Genomic DNA, 25,999 nt, shown 5'->3' with positions numbered 1-25,999 from the left:
ACTTGTCCTGTTTCCTGACAAACCTTACCTAACCTAACCTGAAGACCAGGGTCAGGAAACACTTGTCCTGTTTCCTGACAAACCTTACCTAACCTAACCTGAAGACCAGCGTCAGGAAACACTTGTCCTGTTTCCTGACAAACCTTACCTAACCTAACCTGAAGACCAGCGTCAGGAAACACTTGTTCTGTTTCCTGACAAACCTTACCTAACCTAACCTGAAGACCAGCGTCAGGAAACACTTGTCCTGTTTCCTGACAAACCTTACCTAACCTAACCTGAAGACCAGCGTCAGGAAACACTTGTCTTGTTTCTTGACAAACCTTACCTAACCTAACCTGAAGACCAGCGTCAGGAAACACTTGTCCTGTTTCCTGACAAACCTTACCTAACCTAACCTGAAGACCAGCGTCAGGAAACACTTGTCCTGTTTCCTGACAAACCTTACCTAACCTAACCTGAAGACCAGCGTCAGGAAACACTTGTCCTGTTTCCTGACAAACCTTACCTAACCTAACCTGAAGACCAGCGTCAGGAAACACTTGTCCTGTTTCCTGACAAACCTTACCTAACCTAACCTGAAGACCAGCGTCAGGAAACACTTGTTCTGTTTCCTGACAAACCTTACCTAACCTAACCTGAAGACCAGCGTCAGGAAACACTTGTCCTGTTTCCCGACAAACCTTACCTAACCTAACCTGAAGACCAGCGTCAGGAAACACTTGTTCTGTTTCCTGACAAACCTTACCTAACCTAACCTGAAGACCAGCGTCAGGAAACACTTGTCCTGTTTCCTGACAAACCTTACCTAACCTAACCTGAAGAACAGCGTCAGGAAACACTTGTTCTGTTTCCTGACAAACCTTACCTAACCTAACCTGAAGACCAGCGTCAGGAAACACTTGTCCTGTTTCCTGACAAACCTTACCTAACCTAACCTGAAGACCAGCGTCAGGAAACACTTGTTCTGTTTCCTGACAAACCTTACCTAACCTAGCCTGAAGACCAGCGTCAGGAAACACTTGTTCTGTTTCCTGACAAACCTTACCTAACCTAACCTGAAGACCAGCGTCAGGAAACACTTGTCCTGTTTCCTGACAAACCTTACCTAACCTAACCTGAAGACCAGCGTCAGGAAACACTTGTCCTGTTTCCTGACAAACCTTCCCTAACCTAACCTGAAGACCAGCGTCAGGAAACACTTGTCTTGTTCTCTGCTGTAACGTACATATGTTGACTGTTTACGTTCGTTCCTATTTTAGTGATTAATGTATTTTTTTTATGTAAGGGCGATGTGTAGTCTCAATGGCCCTCTAGTGAGTCGATAAAGTTATACTCTATTAACCAATGGATCCCAGTGGAAATAAGTCACTTTGTCCGACTTTTTTTTTTTGGGGTTATCCCATTGGTTAATCTACACATATGTTACTATATATGATAACTGTCCTTATGTGGACCTGAGCCTAAATACACTTACTAACCAACCAAACATTAGGTTTCTGTCTCATCATGTCTATAGGCCTAAACTCTTCCAGGTACAGGCTTCTGTAAGTGGAAATTTTCCTTGTTGGTGATAATTTTTATGATTGTAAGTTTCTCCGTTGATGTTATGATTGTCGTAGATAAATTAGCTTATTTAGATACACGTAAGTACAATTATCGTACTGTAAATTACCTCCAGGATATCCAGAAAAAGTCTGAGGTGTCTTATTTATATTAAGTTCTAAATGACGTATTATGTAAAAGTCGTATATATAAAAAACGAATGTGCTTGAAACAGTAAATTTTGAGGATTTGTCAAAGTCATGGCAGAGGATATACACACTGGGAGGTGTATGTTTCTCAGCATGTATATACGCTGAGAGTATTGTATTCTTGACTCTTGATTAACAGGTTACATTCAGCCTTAATGATCCTAGTGTAATCGTTAAGCTATGAACCCCGTTAACCGACAAACCAAGGATCAGGTGTTAGGTTTGTCAGGAAACAACACAAGGTTTAGTTTGGTTTAATATGTTTATTATGCACCTCAGACCCATCCTGTGGGTGGCAGTCAAAAGATTACAGAGAAACATAATGGGTCCAGGTACTGTACCTCAACATTACAGAGGTACATAGTAAGTCCAGGGACTGTATCTCAACATTACAGAGACACATAATGGGTCCAGGGACTGTACCTCAACATTACAGAGGTACATAATGGGTCCAGGGACTGTACCTCAACATTACAGAGGTACATAATGGGTCCAGGGACTGTACCTCAACATTACAGAGGTACATAATGGGTCCAGGTACTGTACCTCAACATTACAGAGATACATAATGGGTCCAGGGACTGGTCCCCAAAGTTTTGATAACTGAACAAGTTACAAGACAAAGGACCAAGGAGTTTTTCTAAGTATATGTGAGAGCAGTGGTGAGGAGACACAGGTCGACACAGTGACGGTCTGACGCTGTGGTTGTTTTAAAAGTCGTGACGCTGATACTTGTGTGAAGAAAGGTACAAGAATGAGGAACAGACTATGATTTGAACAATGGTTTACTGTAGTGCTGTTTCCATGGGGGTTAACTGGATTTAAAGCCTATCGACGACAGAAAGGGTACTTGAGGCTGCGTACAGACTATGATTTTTGAAGGGGTGGAGTGGCAAGCCAGTGGAAGGCCTCGGTCAGATGATCAAAAGCTCAAGTTGTGGGTCATCATATTGCTAAGACCAGCGTCAGGAAACACTTGTCCTGTTTCCTGAACAATATCGTGGCTGGAATAATTCACCAGTAATCCGGAAATTTGAGAGGAAACTCGACCATGTCTCATTCCGTCCTGGACCATCCAGTGACTGCACGGTCCAGGACCACAATGGAAATAAATCACGTTATCTGACTTTTTTACGTTATCCTAGGCAATATACACATATGTTACTATATATGATAATTGAACATATGTGTACCTGTGCCTAAATAAACTTACTAACCTATTCAAAAAATAAATGAACATTGTGGGTGTGGGTTGTAGCTTGTAAATCTTTGTTCTGTGTCGTCCTATCTCCCTTCCCTCCATTCTCAGTTTACTCATTACCCACTCCCTCATTCCCCATCAACCCCCCTCCCCCTTCCCTTCCCCTCCCACAGTTTTGATAGTGAAAGTGTGAGGGAGCCAAACACGGGGAAGACTCTCCATAACTCTATGAGAGTTCCCCCTGGCAGCACCTCAGCCAGGTACCTCTCTCACTACGACCAACTTAAATATCTTAGGGTGAGTTCTTTACTTACGTTATTTACTATAGGTGGTAGTGATGGCAAGGAATTGTGGGAGAATGGAATACATTTCTCGAGACAATGTTTTTTTTTTCTTGGAGATGAGTTAGTTTAGTATTATGCATCCCATACTCATCCTGTGGGCGGTGGTCAAAAGATTACAGAGGTGCATAATGGGTCCAAGGACTGTACCTCATCATTACAGAGGTACATAATGGGTCGTGGGACTGTACCTCAACATTACAGAGGTACATAATGGGTCGTGGGACTGTACCTCAACATTACAGAGGTACATAATGGGTCCAGGGACTGTACCTCAACATTACAGAGGTGCATAATGGGTCCAAGGACTGTACCTCATCATTACAAAGGTACATAATGGGTACAGTCACTGGACCCATTATGTACCTCTGTAAGAACAAGTTTTTTCAACTGTGTTTATTCTCTATAAGGATTACAATGTTGAATTTACAGAATTTGGTTATTGTGTGGTTTACTTGTAGTTAAATAATGATTACAGAGTGTACCACTAGAACACTAGATGTTAAAAATGAATCGTCTCCAAGAGAAATTTTGCCTTGTTGAAGATTTCCATTGTGTCGTAGTTTCTCTTATCAGAAAAAAAAATCTAACCACGGAACGGGAGGGACTTGAACTCAGGGCAAATCAGTTCTTAAACTCATAGGCCAGTGCGTTAACCACTTGTCCACCAACTAGTCTGGATAAATCTTTAGAGCCAGCTGGCCAAGTGGTTAACACATTGTCCTGGAGTTTCAGGACTCATTTGTCATGGGTTCAAATCCTTCCCTAATTTGTTTGCAGTCGTGTTACCTTTCTCTAGCAGCTTTACAACCCCTTCCCCAAATGGTGGTGGTGTTTTGTCTGTCAAGAGTTTAATTAGTTTAATATGTTTATTATGCACCCCATACCCATCCTGTGGGCGGTAGTCAAAAGATTACAGAGGTACATAATTGGTCCAGGGACTGGACTCCAAAGTTTTGATAGCTGAGCAAGTTACAGAGGGAATGAACTCACAATTTACAAAGGTAATGAACTCACAATTTACAAAGGTAATGAACTCACAATTTACAAAGGTAATGAACTCCAGGTAAGTCTGGTCACAATCATGACAAGTTACAAAGGTATTTACAGATTACAGAGGTACGTCTGTCAAGAATAAGCAAGTTTGTTCAGGTATACATAATTACAGTTACATAGATTATCATACATAGCAACATATGTGTAGAGAACCTGGGATAACACAAAAAAAAAGTCTGACAAAGTGACTTATTTCCATTGAGGTACTTTATTTATTTCCATTTGGTCTGACTCAGAGTCTCTGTCAGATAACCAATTACTGATCAAGCATCAGCTGATCTTCTCAAACTTGGTTTTTGACCTCATTTACGTAAACAAATAACAAATAATCACTGCTTAGTAAACTGATATGATGGCTATAAATACTACTAAATTTGTATGTTAGAGTAATAATGGTATAAAAAAAAACGATGCTGGTGAAGGGTTCTTGATTTAATGAATTAGAGCCGATCATCTCACCCATGGATGGAATCTGATTACTTCCCATTACCAACGTGAATTTAGTAACGATAATAACAAAATTGTTGTAAGAGAAAGTGAGCCGCTGAGATAATTTCAGTGGGTAACTAAGGTAAAATTGTCTTGCCATGAATTTTGTAATTTTGTGGCGTGATCGCTGGAGTTTGTGTTTATGATGGACTTTTGTAATCTGAAGATGAAGAAGAGGAAAAGAAGAAGAAGAAGAATAAGAAGAAGAAGAAGAAGAAGAAGAAGAAGAAGAAGAAGAAGAAGAAGAGGAAGCATATCCGAATGAAATCTTTCTGCTCGAGTGCTAATTGAATTTATTATTATTAATACGTGAAAAAATTAAGCTACGCTTACTCTGTGGTAGGTTTATTTAGGCACAGGTACACATAAGTACAATTATCATACATGTTTTAACATGTGTAAATTACTTAGGACAACCCAAAAAGAGTCAGTGACTTATTTCCATTGGGATCCTTAGTAAGTCTATTTTGTTTATCTTCCTACATAGGAGACGCCTGGATACTGGTGAAAGGCTTGGCTCAAATATGATTACATTCTCTTCCTCAGGCGCCGTATAACCTTACAGATTTAGCGCTCTCCCGTGAATCTAACAGTAAGGATGGGTCACCGTAGTTACATCACATTAACGTGGCGTCACAGCTGCACACACCTTGACTACCGTGTTACGTCACCGTAACGTGGCGTCACAGCTGCACACACTGTCTCGTAGTGACTTGCGTTCCACAGTTTGGTTACACAAGTTTCTGACGAGGAAGAGAGTCACAAGAAGGAAGTTTTAAACTTTTACAATATATTTATCGATGTCGTGTGTTTCCTTACACTTGCTGCCCTGTTCACCTTGCAGTAAGTAGGTTTATGTAGGTTAGCTGACTGTTGTGGGTGGCATTAGGTTAGGTAAGGTTTGTCAGGAAACAGGACAAGTGTTCCCTGACGCTGGTCTTCAGGTTAGGTTAGATAAGGTTTGTCAGGAAACAGGACAAGTGTTTCCTGACGCTGGTCTTCAGGTTAGGTTAGGTAAGGTTTGTCAGGAAACAGGACAAGTGTTTCCTGACGCTGGTCTTCAGGTTAGGTTAGGTAAGGTTTGTCAGGAAACAGAACAAGTGTTTCCTGACGCTGGTCTTCAGGTTAGGTTAGGTAAGGTTTGTCAGGAAACAGGACAAGTGTTTTCTGACGCTGGTCTTCAGGTTAGGTTAGGTAAGGTTTGTCAGGAAACAGGACAAGTGTTTCCTGACGCTGGTCTTCAGGTTAGGTTAGGTAAGGTTTGTCAGGAAACAGGACAAGTGTTTCCTGACGCTGGTCTTCAGGTTAGGTTAGGTAAGGTTTGTCAGGAAACAGGACAAGTGTTTCCTGACGCTGGTCTTCAGGTTAGGTTAGGTAAGGTTTGTCAGGAAACAGGACGTGTTTCCTGACGCTGGTCTTCAGGTTAGGTTAGGTAAGGTTTGTCAGGAAACAGGACGTGTTTCCTGACGCTGGTCTTCAGGTTAGGTTAGATAAGGTTTGTCAGGAAACAGGACAAGTGTTTCCTGACGCTGGTCTTCAGGTTAGGTTAGATAAGGTTTGTCAGGAAACAGAACAAGTGTTTCCTGACGCTGGTCTTCAGGTTAGGTTAGGTAAGGTTTGTCAGGAAACAGGACAAGTGTTTCCTGACGCTGGTCTTCAGGTTAGGTTAGATAAGGTTTGTCAGGAAACAGGACAAGTGTTTCCTGACGCTGGTCTTCAGGTTAGGTTAGGTAAGGTTTGTCAGGAAACAGGACAAGTGTTTCCTGACGCTGATCTTCAGGTTAGGTTAGGTAAGGTTTGTCAGGAAACAGGACAAGTGTTTCCTGACGCTGGTCTTCAGGTTAGGTTAGGTAAGGTTTGTCAGGAAACAGGACAAGCGTTTCCTGACGCTGGTCTTCAGGTTATGTTAGGTAAGGTTTGTCAGGAAACAGGACAAGTGTTTCCTGACGCTGGTCTTCAGGTTATGTTAGGTAAGGTTTGTCAGGAAACAGGACAAGTGTTTCCTGACGCTGGTCTTCAGGTTAGGTTAGGTAAGGTTTGTCAGGAAACAGGACAAGTGTTTCCTGACGCTGGTCTTAGTCATATGATGACCCACAGCTGGAGTTTTTGAATATCTGACCAAGGCCTTCCAGGTCTGAGCTTGCTCAGACCTCTACACCACAATTGTCCTCAAAGATTTGTTGAGTTATACCATGAATTAAGGAAAGATCCTGGACTTCACCTTGCGAAACAGACAAAGCAAATTTTTAGTTTAATATGTTTATTATGCACCCCATACCCATCCTGTGGGCGGTAGTCACCCCATACCCATCCTGTGGGCGGTAGTCACCCCATACCCATCCTGTGGGCGGTAGTCAAAAGATTACAGAGGTACATAATTGGTCCAGGGACTGGACTCCAAAGTTTTGATAGCTGAGCAAGTTACAGAGGTAATGAACTCACAATTTACAAAGGTAATGAACTCACAATTTACAAAGGTAATGAACTCCAGGTAGGTCTGGTCACAATCATGACAAGTTACAAAAGTATTTACAGATTACAGAGGTACATAATGGGTCCAGGGACTGGACTCCAAAGTTTTGATAGCTGAGCAAGTTACAGAGGTAATGAACTCACAATTTACAAAGGTAATGAACTCACAATTTACAAAGGTAATGAACTCCAGGTAGGTCTGGTCACAATCATGACAAGTTACAAAAGTATTTACAGATTACAGAGGTACATAATGGGTCCAGGGACTGGGCTCCAAAGTTTGATAGCTGAACTAGGTACAAAGGTAATGAACTCACAATTTACGAAGATAATGAACTCACAATTTACAAAGGTAATGAACTCCAGGTAGGTCTGGTCATTATGGACAAGATAGATAACAGAGGAAAAATGAACATGTTATTAGAAGACAGGGGAACTTACGTGCCTCTTGAAACATCTGCCCCAAATGAGGACTGAGTCTCATAATTCCAATAAAATCTCCATCGCAAGGAAGAGAAAACGAAACATAAAATGATAGGAAGGTCAAGCCCTTGATGATTCTCTTCAAATCGCTAGTTCTCTCTAGGCTTGAATATTGCTGTACAATAACGGCGCCTTTCAAGGCAGGCGAAAGTGCTGACCTGGAGAATATACAGAGAACTTTAATTGTATGTATTACCTGGAGTTTACCTGGAGAGAGTTCCGGGGGTCAACGCCCCCGCGGCCCGGTCTGTGACCAGGCCTCCTGGTGGATCAGAGCCTGATCAACCAGGCTGTTACTGTTGGCTGCACGCAAACCAACGTACGAGCCACAGCCCGGCTGATCAGGAACCGACTTTAGGTGCTTGTCCAGTGCCAGCTTGAAGACTGCCAGGGGTCTGTTGGTAATCCCCCTTATGTATGCTGGGAGGCAGTTGAACAGTCTCGGGCCCCTGACACTTATTGTATGGTCTCTTAACGTGCTAGTGACACCCCTGCTTTTCATTGGGGGGATGTTGCATCGTCTGCCAAGTCTTTTGCTTTCGTAGTCAGTGATTTTCGTGTGCAAGTTCGGTACTAGTCCCTCTAGGATTTTCCAGGTGTATATAATCATGTATCTCTCCCTCCTGCGTTCCAGGGAATACAGGTTCAGGAACCTCAAGCGTTCCCAGTAATTGAGGTGTTTTATCTCCGTTATGCGCGCCGTGAAGGTTCTCTGTACATTTTCAAAGTCAGCAATTTCACCTGCCTTGAAAGGTGCTGTTAGTGTGCAGCAATATTCCAGCCTAGATAGAACAAGTGACCTGAAGAGTGTCATCATGGGCTTGGCATCCCTCGTTTTGAAGGTTCTCATTATCCATCCTGTCATTTTTCTAGCAGACGCGATCAATACAATGTTATGGTCCTTGAAGGTGAGATCCTCCGACATGATCACTCCCAGGTCTTTGACGTTGGTGTTTCGCTCTATTTTGTGGCCAGAATTTGTTTTGTACTCTGATGAAGATTTAATTTCCTCATGTTTACCATATCTGAGTAATTGAAATTTCTCATCGTTGAACTTCATATTGTTTTCTGCAGCCCACTGAAAGATTTGGTTGATGTCCGCCTGGAGCCTTGCAGTGTCTGCAATGGAAGACACTGTCATGCAGATTCGGGTGTCATCTGCAAAGGAAGACACGGTGCTGTGGCTGACATCCTTGTCTATGTCAGATATGAGGATGAGGAACAAGATGGGAGCGAGTACTGTGCCGTGAAGGTTCTCTGTACATTTTCTAGGTCAGCAATTTCACCTGCCTTGAAAGGTGCTGTATAAGTACAATAAAGCACCTAAATTATTGGGAACAGTTGAAGTCCCTTGATTTGTACTCCCTGGAACGCAGGCGAGAAAGATACATGATATTATACACTTGGAAAATCCTAGAGGAATTAGTCCCAAATCTGCACACGGAAATCACTCCCTATGAAAGCAAAAGACTCGGCAGGAGATGCAACATTCCCCCGACGAAAGGCAGGGGCGCCACGAGTACACTGAGAGACAACACAATAAGTATCAGGGGCCCAACACTGTTTAACTGCCTCCCAGCATACATAAGGGGGATTACCACTAGATCCCTGGCTGTCTTCAAGAAGGCACTGGACAGGCACCTAAAGTCAGTACCTAAACCAGCCAGGTTGTGGTTCCTACGTTGGTTTACGTGCGGCCAACAGTAACAGCCTGGTTGATCCATCATGAGGCCTGGTCACAGACCTGGCCGCAGGGGCGTTGATCCCCAAAACCCTCTCCAGGTATACTCCTCGCCAGGTACCCGTAAGGGTGTGTTCTGTAGCTCGATTGCTACTGCACTCATCCCACAAACCGGGGTTCGATCCCTGGTATGGGTGCAAACATTGGGCTGTCCCTGTTCACCTAGCAGTAAGTAGGCACCTGGGTGGCAGTCACCTTACACCTACTGTCCCTGTTCACCTAGCAGTATGTACTGGGCGTTATTTGACTGGTGTGGGTGGCATCCTGGGGGACAAAATTAATCTAAGTTGTGGTTAATACTCTACATAACCAGGGACTTTCTTTGTAGTATGTCATTGATGTCAGCTATGGTCTGTATAAGTTGTATCATGTACTGGAACAAATAATGAATATTATTATTATTATTATTGTTATTATTATTATTATTATTATTATTATTATTATTATTATTATTATTATTATTATTATTATTATTATTATTATTATTATTATTATTGGTGGAGTCTTCAACCTTTGTCTGGGAGCGACAGAGCACACTACTAATTGTGGTTAACCATATAGCTGGGTAGCGATATACAGGGTGTTTCAGAAAGGACCCAATTTCAGTATATACTGTTATGAAATTAGGACCATCTTTCTGAAACAGCCTGAATATTGTCACTCATGACACTTGGTATGGTTGCTGTGTCTTCACAGGATGTGTGGCATTGTATTGATGGTGGTGGTGATGTGGTGGTCATCAACCAGTACAGCAATACGTGTTGATGACAAGGATGGATTCGTATTGTGCAGTAAGTAGGATTTGTCTTATGTAATAAGTAGGATTTGTAATGTCCATTAGGTAGGATTTAAACTATCATATATATATATATATATATATATATATATATATATATATATATATATATATATATATATATATATATATATATATATATATATATATATATATATATATATATATATATATATATATATATATATATATATATATATATATATATAAATATATATATATATACATATTATATATATATATCATACCTCGTCTTAAAACTATGTATGGTTCCTGCCTCCACTGCATTGCTTGTCACACTATTCCACTTCTTAATAACTCTGTGGCTGAAGAAATACTTCCTAACATCCCTCTGAATCATCTGAGTCTTCAGCTTTCAATTGTGACCTCTTGTTTCTGTGTCCCATCTCTGGAACATCCTGTCTCTGTCCACCTTGTCTATTCCATGCAGTATTTTGTATGTCGTTATCATGTCTTCCCTGACCCTCCTGTCCTCCAGTGTCATCAGACCGATTTCCCTTAACCTTTCTTCGTAGGACATTCCCCTTAGCTCTGGAAGCAACCTTGTTGCAAACCTTCGCACTTTCTCTAATTCCTTGGTGTGTTTGACCAGGTGTGGGTTCCAAACTGGTGCTGCGTACTCCAGTATGGGCCTGACGTACACAGTGTATAAAGTCTTGAACGATTCCTTACTGAGGTACCGGAACGCTATTCTCAGGTTTGCCAGGCGCCCATATGCCGCAGCAGTTATCTGGTTAATGTGTGCTTCTGGCGGTGTACTCGGTATTATACTCACTCCTAGGTCTTTCTCCTTGAGTGAGATTTGCAGCCTTTGGCCCCCTAGCCTATACTCTGTCTGCGGTCTTCTTTGCCCTTCTCCGAGCTTCATGACTTTGCATTTGGCGGGGTTAAATTCTAGGATACACAAATAACCCGCACATAAAAGAGAGAAGCTTACGACGACGTTTCGGTCCGACTTGGACCATTGACAAAGTCACAGTGTGACTTTGTCAATGGTCCAAGTCGGACCGAAACGTCGACGTAAGCTTCTCTCTTTTATGTGCGGGTTATTTGTGTATCGTTCCAGTCACGGTATTGTGCCTTTTTGTTATTTATTAAATTCTAGGAGCCAGTTGCCGGACCACACATCCAGCCTGTCCAGGTCTGTTTGTAGACCTGTTTGGTCCGCATCTGACTTAATTCTCCTCATTAACTTCACATCATCTGCAAACAGGGACGCTTCTGAGTCTATCCCTTCCGTCATGTGTACTCACCTAATTGTGGTTACAGGGGTCGAGACACAGCTCCTGGTCCTGTGTGTGTGTGTACTCACCTAATTGTACTCACCTGATTGTGGTTGCAGGGGTCGAGGCTCAGCTCCTGGCCCCGCCTCTTCACTGATCGCTACTAGGTCCTCCCCCTCTCTGCTTCCTGAGCTTTGTCATACCTCTTCTTAAAACTATGTATGGTTCCTGCCTCCACTACTTCACTTGCTATGCTATTCCACTTGCTGACAACTCTATGACTGAAGAAATACTTCCTAACGTCTCTGTGACTCGTCTGAGTCTTCAGCTTCCAATTGTGACCCCTTGTGTCTCTTCTCTGGAACATCCTCTCTTTGTCCACCTTGTCTATTCTGCGCAGTATCTTGTATGTCGTTATCATGTCTCCCCTGACCCTTCTGTCCTCCAGTGTCGTCAGTCCGATTTCCCTCAACCTTTCCTCGTACGACATTCCCCTGAGCTCTGGAACTAGCCTTGTTGCAAACCTTTGTACTTTCTCTAACTTCTTGACGTGCTTGACCAGGTGTGGGTTCCAGACTGGTGCTGCATACTCCAGTATGGGCCTAACATACACAGTGTACAGTGTTTTGAACGATTCCTTATTAAGGTATCGGAATGCTATTCTCAGGTTTGCCAGGCACCCGTATGCTGCAGCAGTTATTTGGTTGATGTGTGCCTCCGGTGACGTGCTCGGTGTTATGGTTACCCCAAGATCTTTCTTCCTGAGTGAGGTCTGTAGTCTTTGTCCACCTAGCCTATACTCTGCCTGCGGTCTTCTTTGCCCCTCCCCAATCTTCATGATTTTGCATTTGGCAGGGTTGAATTCGAGAAGCCAGTTTCTTGACCACGTGTCCAGCCTGTCCAGGTCTCTTTGCAGTCCTGCCTCATCCTCATCCGATTTAATTCCTCTCATCAGCTTCACATCATCTGCAAATAGGGACACTTCAGAGTCTATTCCTTCCATCATGTCGTTCACTTATATCAAAAATAGCACTGGTCCTAGAACTGACCCCTGTGGGACCCCGCTCGTCACAGGCGCCCACTGAGATACCTCTTCACATACCATGACTCGTTGTTGCCTCCCTGTCAGGTATTCCCTGATCCACTGTAGTGCCCTCCCTGTTATATGCGCCTGATCCTCCAGCTTCTGCACTAATCTCTTGTGAGGAACTGTGTCAAAGGCCTTTCTGCAGTCCAGGAAAATGCAATCAACCCACCCCTCTCTCTTGTGTCTTCTGTTACCTTGTCATAAAACTCCAGAAGGTTTGTGTCACAGGATTTGCCTTCCATGAATCCATGCTGGTTTTCATTTATAATCTTGTTCCGTTCCAGGTGTTCCACCACTCTCCTCTTGACAATCTTCTCCGTGACTTTGCATACTACACATGTCAGAGACACAGGTCTGTAGTTTAGTGCCTCGTTTCTGTCTCCTTTCTTAAATATGGGGACTACATTTGCCGTCTTCCATATCTCAGGTAGTTGCCCAGTTTCAAGGGATGTGTTGAAGATTGTGGTTAGGGGCACGCACAGCATCTCTGCTCCTTTTCTAAGGACCCATGGGGAGATGTCCGGTCCCATCGCCTTTGAGGTATCAAGGTCACTTAGCAGCTTCTGCACCTCCTCCTCAGTTGTTCGTATGTCATCCAACACTTGTTGGTATATTCCCTCTTGATGTTCCCTTCTGTGCTGTCTTCCCAGAGCCCTTCCTGTCTCTACTGTAGAAACTTCCTTAAATCTCCTGTTTAGCTCTTCACATACCTCCTGATAATTTCTTGTGAGTTCTCCACCTTCTGTCCTCAGTCTGATCACCTGGTCTTTGACTGTTGTCTTCCTCCTGATGTGGCTATACAATAGTTTCGGGTCAGTCTTGACTTTCGATGCTTTGTTATTTTCATGCTGTTACTGGGCCTCCCTCCTTACCTGTGCATACTCGTTCCTGGCTCTGCGACTAATCTCCCTATTTTCATGTGTTCTCTGACTTCTGTACTTTTTCCATTCTCTATTGCACTTAGTTTTTGCCTCCTTACACCATCGGGTAAACCAGGGGCTCGTTCTGGTCTTCCCATTGTTTCTGTTGCCCTTGGGAATAAACCATTCCACAGCCTCCTTGCATTTTGTTGTTACAATTCCATCATTTCATTTACTGGCTTTCCTGCCAGTTCTCTGTCCCACGGAACCTCCTGCAGGAAGTTCCTCAAACCTATGTAGTCCCCTCTTTTATAGTCTGGCTTTTCCCATTCAACTTCTGTTACCTTCTCCACTTGCAACTCTACTATGTATTCAAAGCACAGAACCACGTGGTCACTAGCTCCTAGGGGACTCTCATATGTGATGTCCTCAATGTCTGAACTGCCCAGGGTGAACCCAAGGTCCAATCTTACTGGTTCATCCTCCCCTCTCACTCTGGTAGTGTCCTTAACATGTTGGTGCATGAGGTTTTCCAGCACCACATCCAACATCTTGGCTCTCCATGTTTCGGGACCCCCATGAGGCTCCAGGTTTTCCCAGTCAATCTTTCTGTGGTTGAAATCACCCATTACTAGCAACTTTGCTCTGCTCGAGTGAGCTCTTTTTGCCACCTCAGCAAGTGTGTCCACCATTGCTCTGTTGCTCTCTTCATATTCCTCTCTTGGCCTCCTGCAGTTCTGTGGTGGGTTATACATCACTGCAATGACCACTTTGTGCTCCCCAGACTGAAATGTACCTACTATGTAGTCCCTTTCTCCTGTCTCGTCTATGCCTCCCATTTTCTCGAATTTCCATTGTTTTTTTTACGAGCAGAGCAACCCCTCCTTCCCCTCTGCCCCTTCTATCTTTCCTCATGATCTGATATCCTGGTGGGACGATTGCATCTGTTATTGTCTCAGTGAGTTTTGTTTCTGTAACTGCTATGATGTCTGGGGACTTCTCATTGATTCTTTCTTGCCACTCCTCATATTTATTCGTTAATCCATCCGCATTTGTGTACCAAACCTCTTCTCAAAGCTATGAATGGATCCTGCCTCCACTAAATTGATTCCCCAAGTATTCCACTTCCTGGCTACTCTGAGACTGAAAAAATACTTCCTAACATCCCTGTGATTCATCAGTGCCTTCAACTTCCAACTTTGTCCCCTTGTTGCTGTGTCCCATCTCTGGAACATTCTGTGTCTGTGTGTGCGTGTGTGTGTGTGTGTGTGTGTGTGTGTGTGTGTGTGTGTGTGTGTGTGTGTGTGTGTGTGTGCGTGTGTGTGTGTGTGTGTATGTGTGTGTGTGTGTGTGTGTACTCACCTAATTGTGATTGCAAGGGTCGAGACTCAGCTCCTGTGTGTGTGTGTGTGTGAGTATGTGTGTGTGAGTATGTGTGTGTGTGTGTGTGTGTGTGTGTGTGTGTGTGTGTGTGTGTGTGTGTGTGTGTGTGTGTGTGTGTACTCACCTAATTGTGATTGCAAGGGTCGAGACTCAGCTCCTGTGTGTGTGTGTGTGTGTGTGTGTGTGTGTGTGTGTGTGTGTGTGTGTGTGTGTGTGTGTGTGTGTGTGTGTGTGTGTGTGTGTGGGTGGGTGGGTGGGTGGGTGTGTGTGTTTGTGTGTGTGTGCGTGCGTGTGTAAATATGCAGATGGATGGACCAGGATTCAAACCGTGGTCCTGACAGGTAGCAGATCCATGAGAAGTTCTGTCTCTGGGAGCCCTCCTACTCAAGGCTCGTAGCTGAGTCGCTGGCTCTGCTACGTGACAGTGCCACGGTTCGAATCCACCTCCAGGCCCTGATCTACCGAAATGTCTGGTCACGGACCGGGCCTCGAGGGAGGGGCGATGATCCCCGAAACCCTTTCCAGGTATACTCCAGGTATATATATATATATGTGTGTCTACGTTTTACAGATGTACCACAGGTGGCCCAGATCCAGGAGGTGGAGGTGAAGGAGTGCAATAAGTGGCCCTGTGTGGCCCAGGCTGGACGATCTGGTACTTATAAGATCACCTTCACCCAGCAGTCAGGTGAGTCTTCTCCAGACATCTAGTGCACCCACCTATTTGTGGTTACAGGGTCGATTCACAGCTCCTGGCCCCGCCAGGTGTGTATGTGTATTAATTTAATAGCTTCATTATACACACCATCCCCAGGGTGTGGGCAACGGTCAAAAGCGACACATGATGTGCCCAGGAACTGGACCCCAACATGATAGTAATAAGCAGCGTTACAATGATAATTATTGAGACGCTTGTGATCTGATTATAGTTAATTTAGGCACAAAAACATTTCGGTGTAGTTTATATGTGGCTTGAATTATGCTAATTTAGCAAAATGTGGTTGAATGAGGTGACCCGTGGCCTGGTTGGCAACACTCTTCCTTCATACATTGAGTGTCCATGGTTCGATCCCCGGTATGGAGGGAAAAGTTGGGGATGTTTCCTTAAGACACCTACTGTCCCTGTTCACCTAGCGGCAAGTAGATGCCTGGGTGCTAGTCACCTTACACCTGCTGTACCTGTTTACCCAGCAGTAAGTAGGTACCTGGGTGTTAGTCACCTTACATCTGTTCACCTAACAGTAAGTAGGTACCTGGGTGTTAGTCACCTTACACCTGCTGTCCCTGTTTACCCAACAGTAAGTAGATACTTGGGTGTTAGTGGATGGTATGGGTGGCATCCTGGGGGATAAGATTCGAAGGACCACAATGGAAATAAGACAGACAGTCCCTCGATGACGCACTGACTTTCTATCATTATCCTGGGCGGCTAACTCTCCGAGGTTAAAAATCGGGACAAAATCTTATCTACAATGAGTTGCTTACAACAGGTAAAGTCAGAGTGCATTATATGTCAAGAATAGCTGGTAATGGTGGATGAAATTGAAATATCTTGAGCATTCTAGCAGAGTGCTTCCAGTGTAGTGTTACCTTGGTATATGAACTTAATTCGTTCCAGAAGGCTGTTCGAGTGTCGATACCGAACGTATTTTTTCCCATAAGGAATTCAAAGTTTATTCTCTATAAGGATTACAATGCTGAGTTTACAGAAATTTGGTTATTGTTTGGTTTACATGTAGTAAAATTGTGATTACAGAGTGTACCACTAGAACACTTAGCATGGCTAGGCATTTCGGGCAGACTTAGTTTTATTCTTAATTGTAAAATATTACAAATTATGAGGTAAGTTGGTATTATGGCTAAGTGACTAAATACTAGTTTGTGAGATTAATTTGCTGCAAACCCCCCAAAAATATACTTACAAAAGCACTTACAAATATACATGTGGAAAATACTGTATATATTTTCCAGAAATAAAGTAGTTATTTGTAAATAGATGGCCATACTGTATTTAATAAAAAATATGTTATAAAAAATGGGAAACTGCACCTGCGCAGAAGAGACTCGCCATTGTTCTTTTAATTGGACACAAACGTTAGTGAAGAATGTGAAGAATTTTGGTGCTCTAGAGGTAAAATTGGGCTGACACCTCTCAAATAGGAGTCAAAATTGTTGGATGTGCATTCCTGCATAACTTTAGATATCAGGCGACTGGACAAGACAGCTCCAGGAACCTCAGATAAGTCTGTTTATGTTTAACTCTGGCCAGTGTTATTTCATGTATAGACAGTGAGGTTTTCTGAGTATGATACACATTAATCTCCAGTCAAATTGGTGAGTGATATTAAGATATATTCTCCTTCTGTTATGTAAATTGTATATATATAATCGTTTTATTAATTTTAATATACAGTTCACAGATTTATATATTTACCAGAATTCCTGGTGTATGTATATTTCATTTGTAATTAATAGGTCTAGAGCAACTTGTGGATATGACAGTTGTAGGTATCGAAGGGGGACATTTTTGCGACCTAGGTGTCCCAAATTCCTACTTGTCTATGTAACTCTGATAAATAATAATTATCTTTGTTATCATTTACTGTTATGTACATAATGAGTTACATTCAGATAAATGCAATTTTCCACATTTAATTTGCTCGTTGGTCCTTCTTGAACCAGAGGTAATTAGTGAAGTCATTAATTAGTTAATTACTTAATAATTATATGTGAAATGACAGAAGGAGGTGGATGTTAAGTTCACAAATTTACTTAATGTGTAGTGGATTATAATTATTACAATATTAATTTGGATAAGCCAAGTCAAGTGTGGCTAAAGATTATATTGTGTATAATATTAATTTTGCTATGCCAAATTCTGGCAAGTATTTATATTAATTTGTATAATATTAATTTGATAAGACAATTCTGGCCAAGATTTATATCAGTGTATGTGTAATTGATAAGCCAAGTGTAGCTAATTATATTAATGTGTATAATATTAATTTTGCTATGCCAAATTCTGGCAAGGATTTTTATTAATTTGTATAATATTAATGTTGATAAGCCAAGTCTGGCTAAAGGTTTGTATTAATGTACATTTAAATTTTATATTATAATTTTCTTACATGTGTAATTACTAAGCTCAAGTGTAACTAACATTATTAATGTGTATTTAAAATTTATATTATAATTTTCTTACATGTAATTGCAAAGCTCAAGTGTAGCTAGGATTTATTCAAAGGTAAGTTGTAATCAGTGTTATTAATTAAGTTGAATATAATACATTGCATCATGGCTGAAAATGAGGAAATTAATGTAGAAGACAAACATATGGAATATAGAGTAAAGAAAGCATCACTACAAGCTAGAAAAGGTCATGTAACCAAGGCATATAATAAATGTTTGGAATTAATGAATCAAGAAACTGTGAATGCTGATGATTTAAAATTGTATTTACATGCCTTAGGGAATAGATATGATTCATACAAATTATATTACAATAAATGTGAAGGAGATTTGTTAGTAAACTGTGTAGATGAGACTGAAGTAGATCTCATGATTAATCAGTATTATGAATTAGAAGAAAAGATTCTTTCTTGTAAAAGTCAGGCTTTAAATAAATTTAAATGTGTAAACCAGGCAGTTAATCAGTCTGCTCCAACAAATAAGATGTCTTTGCCAAAACTCCCAGAATTATGTTTACCTGTATTTAATCCTGGAGAAAATTGGGAGGAATTTTGGTCAATTTTTAAAGCAGCTGTGCATGACAGGAGTGACCTAGCCTGTGTAACTAAATTATTTTACCTCAAAGGACAGGTAAGAGGAGATGCTCACATACTCATACAAGCCTTTCCCAATGTAGATAATTCTTACAAGGAAGCAGTTGACTTGTTGAAAGTCACTTATGGTAATATAGAACAAAGTAGGTTGGATCTAGTGAATATCATTGTTAATTTAAAATCTCCAGATCACACTTACAAAGGTTTTCAGCAATTTAGAATTAAACTGGAGAGCACTCTCAAAACTTTAAGTGATAAATATAATCTGAAGGAAACAGACTGGTTATTGAGTGCCATGGTACAGAATAAATTAAGTTGTAAAACACTTGAATGGCTCTCCAACAAATATCACAAGGGTTATTTTGGTCTGGAGGAAATAAGACTAGGTCTACAAGAATTAACTGTTCAGTTGCAGACCAGCCAACTAACTCATTTTAAAGATGCAACACATAATAACTCTGAGATATCTGTCAAGTTTCACAATGGGAAAAATTATCCAAATGGTAATAATCAAAATTCATCTCCTAAAAAGAGTTGCATAGGTGCATATCAAGTAGCAGGAATCAGAAATATCCACAAGGTATGAAGAGTAAGTACCCTCCTAAGAGTAGTCCAGTTAATAAGAAACCAATCAAAGAAAAGAGAGATTGTCTTTTCTGCAAGGGTACTCATTTTTCTAAGAATTGCAGTGCATACAATTCATGGAATGATAAAGTTGAAAGATTGGAGGAACTTGACAGATGTATCAGATGTCTAGGTAATCACAATGTAAAGGATTGTCATGCCAAATTAAACAACTGTTATCAGTGTCACAAAGGAAGACACCATATAGTCATGTGTAAGGGTCTATATGACAATGTTGATAATAATGATAATATTGACAATCCTGAAACAGTAGCTAATGTAAAAATTGCTGCTAATGTTAATAATGATGGTTTTGCTGAAGTAGCCTTACCTGTGTTACAGGTAAAAATTGATGATAAAAGGCATAAATCAAAAAATATAACTGCATTATTGGACGAGGGATCTCAGCGTACTTTCATTAAACGTAAATATCTTGATGGTATAAAAGTACAGACGGGAGATCCCACAACTTTAAAATTATCTGGTTTTCTCTCGGATAAAAGGGCTCAATTGTATGACACTGTTTATGTAACTGTCAGGTTGGGCAATGAGAAAAAACTTGTTAATGCAGTAATTGTAGATAGACTTCCAGAGAAAATATCTACAGTAGGGCTTAGTAAAGCTACAGAAAGACTTTCACATAATGTAAATTTAGCACCTTCTGGTGTAAGTGATGATTCTGTAGGCCCAATAAATATTTTGATAGGTAGTGACTATTATGCCTCCTTTGTAAAGGGTATGGTAAAGAAATGTGGTGTCACCCTTTTGAAAACTGCAAGAGGCCATGTAATGTATGGTAGGATTCCTCGTAATAATAATTCATGACTAGAGGAAACTACAAATACCATAACTGTGTGTCTTACTCATGAAATCGTGCCCCAGTATAATTCTTCCATAGAGGATGGTGTTGAGCCAGTGCATAAATTGTGGGAATTAGACAGCACTGGAATAAATGTAAATGAAGAAAGTCCAGACGATTCTTTTACTCAGGAGCAATACCTGAGAGATGTAAAATTTGAATCTGGACAATACTGGGTACGACTTCCGTGGGGACTGAACCATCCAGAATTGCCCACTAGTTACAGAATGGCATATGGACAGTTAAAGGCTCAGCTCCGCGAACTGAGTAAGACACCAGAATTGTTAACTGCCTATAATGATATAATTGCTGAACAATTAATTAATAAATTTATAGAAGAGGTACCTCTTGAGCAAGCCAAAATTTATGGTCACTATTTGCCACATCACAGAGTGAAGAAGGATTCTAAGACCACTCCTTTGAAGATTGTGTTTAATTGTAGTGCCAGGAGTAACAAAAATGTACCAAGTTTAAATGACTGTTTGATGACAGGTCCGTCGTTGATGGAAAAATTAGGAGATATCTTATTAAATTTCTGGGTGAAGAATTAAGCCTTTATGGCTGACATAAGTAAAGCTTTCCTAAGAGTGGGTTTACAAGAGGCTGACCGGGATTGTACCCGCTTCTTATGGCCTGAGAATCCTAGTAACTCACTTAGCCCTCTTAAAACCTTTCGCTTTATGAGCGTATTATTTGGTGCTACATCCAGTCCGTTCCTACTTCAAGCGACGATAAATGCACACCTTAAACGTACGGGAAGTCCATTGAGTAAAGTAATGAGCAAACAATTTTATGTGGACAATTTCCTGGGTGTGACGTCAACTGAAGAGGAACTGTTAAAGACTTATGGAGAGGCTAATAAAATAATGCAAAGCGCAAATATGCCTCTAAGGGAATGGAATAGTAAGTCGTCCAAATTAAAGGACAAAATAAGTAAAGATTACCCTGGAGATGAAGTGCCAAAATGTAGTAATGCATTGGGTTTAACTTGGGATACTGAGAGAGAGATTTGTTAATGTTAAAACCTAATAATTACAGTATGCCTAATAAATTAACTAAGAGAGTCTTGCTTGCTGAAGTTTCCAAATGTTTTGATCCACTAGGTTTAGTGTCACCCCTTACTATAAGAGGGAAATTATTAATACAGGAAGCATGGAAACTTAAATGTGCTTGGGATGAAACTCTACCTGAGGACTTCATTAGCAGGTGGGATGAATTAATTGGTGATTATGAAAAAATTCCAATGTTGGAGTTCCCACGCCAGGTGGCCAATCCAAATGGGAAAAATGTACTCCATATTTTTTGTGATGCTTCAAAATTGGCATATGGAGCAGTTGCTTACCTTCAATGTAATAGTGTTATTTCTCTTGTTATGTCTAAGGCTAAAGTGTCTCCAATTAAATCACATACCTTACCTCAGTTGGAATTAACAGCCATTTATGCAGGTGTCAAATTAGCTAATTATATAAGAAATAAGTTGCAGGAGATAAACCATACCCCCGGCCGGGATTGAACCCGCAGTCATAGAGTCTCAAAACTCCAGCCCGTCACGTCATTATGATTTCTTGAGTCATGTTGACGGCAGTGAAGGGACTTGAGCTAGAGTTCGTCACGGCCACGCTAGCTGGAGATTCGTCTGTAAAAACTTGCATTTGTGGTCACAGAGGTGCCTGTGCTAACCTTTCTATGGTGTAGAAATATACCTAGTTGGATGAATCTTATTGTGGCTAGCTGTCTAGTGGCTAACGCGACGGGCTGGAGTTTTGAGACTTTATGACCGCGGGTTCAATCCCGGCCGGGGGTATGGTTTGTTTGCAATCGTGTCATTATGATTTCTTGAGTCTTGCAGGAGATAAATATTAGCGACACTGTAATTTGGTCTGATAATGAGGTATCCTTACAATGGATTCGTAATGGAAACAGTAAAATTGTGTACGTACAAAACAGAGTCACTGAAATTAATCAGATGCAAGAGAAGTATAATAGTTTGGGTCAGCATATGTTAACATTTAATCATATACCTGGTGAGGAGAATCCAGCTGATTTCTTGTCTTGAGGTTTACCTTATGCTAAATTTGTAAATGCTGTATCATGGTTTAAAGGACCAAGCTGGTTGGTAAATAAAGCTAATTGGCCTGTACAAAAGGCATATATTGCTCCTGTTGAAATTACTGTGACCACCACTCCAATAGTTTGTCCTTCCTTAGCCATTGATATAAATAGGTATTCTTCTTTACCTAAACTAATCAATGTAACTAAGTTGGTGTTTAAATTTCTAAACAAGATGAATATCTCATATAAGTTTTCACATCCTCTTGAATATTGGATAAAGAGGGTACAGGAAGAAATCTATGGAAATGAGATTAAATTGATGATGGAAAGAAAAATTGTGAAAGGTTCCATAATAGAGAAATTGGGGCTGTATTTAGAGAACAATGTAATTAGGTGCAGAGGTAGGTTACAAAATGCTTAATTGGATGATTATGCTAAACACCCTATCTTACTGCCCAAAACTCATCATCTAACAAATTTAATTGTGCTAAATGCCCATAAAAATGTAATTCATGGTGGGGTACAAGATACCTTAAATTGTATTAGGGAAACTTTCTGGATTCCACAAGGACGGCAAAGTGTAAAAAGTGTGATTAAATCTTGTGTAATATGTCGCCGTGTGGATGCCAGATCCTATATGTACCCAGGTCCTCCAACATTGCCAAATGAGCAATTTGAGTCGTTTAGCAATGAACTCCACCCGGCCGCAGTGTGGAAAATACTGCATATATTTTCCAGAAATACAGTAGTTATATGTAAATAGATGGCTATACTGTATTAATAAAAAATATGTTATAAAAAATGGGAAACCGCGCCTGCGCAGACGAGACTCGCCATTGTTTTTTGAATTGGACACAAACGTTAGTGAAGAATGTGAAGAATTTTCGTGCTCTAGAGGTAAAATTGGGCTGACACCTCTCAAATAGGAGTCAAAATTGGTGGATGTGCATTCCTGCATAACTTGAGATATCAGGCGACTGGACAAGACAGCTCCAGGAACCTCAGATAAGTCTGTTTATGTTTAACTCTGGCCAGTGTTATTTCATGTATAGACAGTGAGGTTTTCTGAGTATGATACACATTAATCTCCAGTCAAATTGGTGAGTGATATTAAGATATTATCCTTCTGTTATGTAAATTGTATATATATAATCGTTTTATTAATTTTAATATACAGTTCACAAATTTATATATTTACCAGAATTCCTGGTGTATGTATATATCATTGGTAATTAATAGGTCTAGAGCAACTTGTGGATAAGACAGTTGTAGGTACCGAAGGGGGACATTTTTGCGACCTAGGTGTCCCAAATTCCTACTTGTCTATGTAACTCTGATAAATAATAATTATCTTTGTTATCATTTACTGTTATGTACATAATGAGTTACATTCAGATAAATGCAATTTTCCACACTGCACTTACAGAATTGTTCGAATTTGGAGCTGTTCGTATCCCGAGGTATCACATCAGTAATCAAATTCTCTTTCTCTCTCTGTTAGGTATCTTCGTTCCGAAACGTTTCGCCTGCACAGCAGGCTTCTCCAGTCGAATGTAGAGGAGACAGCAGAACCTGAAGAAGCCTACTATGTGGGCGATATGTTTCGGAGGGGGGGGGGAAGATACCTAACTGCTGCACATGTAAAGAATAATTATTATAATCATGGGGGAGCGCTAAACCCATAGGATTATACAATGCATGTCGGGGGGTGGAGGCTGGAAGGTATTCAGGATCAATTCAGGGAACTGGAGCACAGATCCAAGTCCCTGGATCAAGAGCCCCTCACCAGCGTCAAGGAACCTCCCTTGAGGGGTGTAAAGAACAAGAGAGGAAAACACCGAGGCTTATCAATTTATTTATTTATTTATTTTTATTTGGACATGATATATAGTTGTACAAAGAAATATAGTGATTTGGTGTACATACCAAAATTATAGTAAACAAATTACAACATGAAGTACAAATTAGTATTTGAAATAAGCAGCAACAGCCTGGTTGATCAGGCTCTGATCCACCAGGAGGCCTGGTCACAGACCGGGCCGCTGGGGCGTTGACCCCCGGAACTCTCTCCAGGTAAACTCCAGGTTAAAGTTGTACAAATTTGTAGCATAACAATGTATAATATAATTCGATCAAATCGAATAAAATCAATGATTTGTAGGGCAATGGTCCAAATCTGAGCGAAACGTGAAAGTTATCTGTTTCATTTGTATTTTACCAAACTCTAGGTATCGTGTGTCGTTATTATATCCACAGACGAGGTGATGTTTAACATTCAGAGCGACATATACGCCTGGGTGAGGCTGCCGTTCGTCCACGGGGGTAAAAGGCCAGTTCGTGTGGCCATCCCAGGGGAGAAGAGGAAGCCCTTGTGTCGTTATGCTACCCCAGCCTGCCCTGTCAAGCCTGGGGTACCTACCACCATCACCAAGTCCGTCACCATCCCTCTGCAGGCCAGAATGGTGAGACTTCTTTGACTTTTGGTAAACTGAGTGTCTGTGGTTCGATCCCGGGTGTTTATCACCTTACACCTACTGACACTGTTCACATAGCAGTAAGTAGGTACCTGGGTGTTAATCACCTTACACCTACTGACACTGTTCACATAGCAGTAAGTAGGTACCTGGGTGTTAGTCACCTTACCCCTTCTGTCCCTGTTAATCTAGAAGTAAGTAGGTACCTGAGTGTTAGTCACCTTACGCCTGCTGTCCCTGTTCACCAAGCAGTAAGTAGGTACCTGGGTGTTAGCCGACTGGTGTTTACCTGGAGTTTACCTGGGGTGGCATCCTGGGGGACAAAATTAACTTAAGTTGTGGAAAATGTTCTGCATAACCAGGGACTTTCTATATAGTAAGTCATTGATGTCAGCTATGGTCTGTATAAGTTGTATCAGGTTCGTGTGGAAATAGAGAGTATTCATTTATATTGATTTATACGGGTTTATCCGTCACCCGTGTATAGAAAAATAATATATGACGTTCTTGACCCTCACGCAGGCGCAGGGGAACGTGCTGGTGGAGTTCATCGCTACTGACGAACAAGATCAAGTCGTCATATGCTTCAGAGCTCCTGTGGTAGTCGCCTAGCACAACGCTACTACCTGCTACAGTCGCTGCTTGTGTCGCCACCTCCCTCTCTTATCCTCGCCACCTGTGCACCTGCTGGCAGTCTCCAGTACCACCACCTGCCTCGTGTATTATCTAGGTGTCTGAGACAAGGGTGGATGTACTGTGAAACTAATGGAGCTTTAGCTTGAGGGCCCCTAATCCGGGAGAGGCTTCAGAAGGAATTTTAGTCCACACGGCTTAAAAATTTTGGATTTACTTTATGAGGAGGAGTTGCGGAGTTCCCCAATAACAGTTCAGGTTTCAAGGACCGAAAAACAGGTTCATCATTAGACTGAAATGAGAATGGTACAGCAGACGCTCTCTCACTACCCACTACTCCTGGTCACGACTGGCATCAAACAGGGGGACTTACATATCATATTAAAAAACGGATTAGAATTTACAGGAGCAAATGGAATGTGTGATCCACAAACTACCTCTAAATAATATTGTTGTTAATAATGTGACTATTCTTGTTGTTCCACTGTCATTTACAGAGGCGTTCACAGCTACATTTGAGGATTTTATCATATTTTAGACACAGGTACACATAAGTACAATTATAACCTCAATAAATAATCAAAGTGGCTATTGGGGTCCTTGAAGGTCGACCTCCGGAATCCTGATGCTCACCTTGTCGAACCCCTTAACACACCCCGTCTTATCTT

The 25,999-nt window shown here is 41.3% G+C and overlaps 1 protein-coding gene across 1 annotated transcript; it reads left to right on the top strand.

The window, feature by feature from the left end:
• The first annotated feature begins 3,136 nt into the window (after nt 1–3,136).
• On the top strand, nt 3,137–25,793 carry LOC128687179 (uncharacterized). The gene is made up of 5 exons (XM_070098401.1): nt 3,137–3,252; nt 10,234–10,328; nt 15,479–15,595; nt 24,481–24,686; nt 25,221–25,793. The coding sequence occupies exons 2-5, from the start codon at nt 10,235–10,237 to the stop codon at nt 25,308–25,310; spliced, it is 507 nt and encodes a 168-aa protein (XP_069954502.1). The 5' UTR covers nt 3,137–3,252; nt 10,234; the 3' UTR covers nt 25,311–25,793.
• The last annotated feature ends 206 nt before the right edge of the window (nt 25,794–25,999 follow it).

This window comes from Cherax quadricarinatus, chromosome 62 (genome assembly GCF_038502225.1).
Source record: "Cherax quadricarinatus isolate ZL_2023a chromosome 62, ASM3850222v1, whole genome shotgun sequence".
Lineage (NCBI taxonomy): Eukaryota > Metazoa > Arthropoda > Malacostraca > Decapoda > Parastacidae > Cherax > Cherax quadricarinatus.
This window is presented reverse-complemented; position numbering and strand designations above follow the sequence as displayed.

Coding starts and splice junctions, on each gene's coding strand:
- LOC128687179 (XM_070098401.1), top strand. CDS start 10,235: ATGTGTGGCATTGTATTGATGGTGGTGGTGATGTGGTGGTCATCAACC. Junction 10,329..15,478: donor GGATGGATTCGTATTGTGCA/GTAAGTAGGATT, acceptor TACGTTTTACAG/ATGTACCACAGGTGGCCCAG. Junction 24,687..25,220: donor TCCCTCTGCAGGCCAGAATG/GTGAGACTTCTT, acceptor ACCCTCACGCAG/GCGCAGGGGAACGTGCTGGT.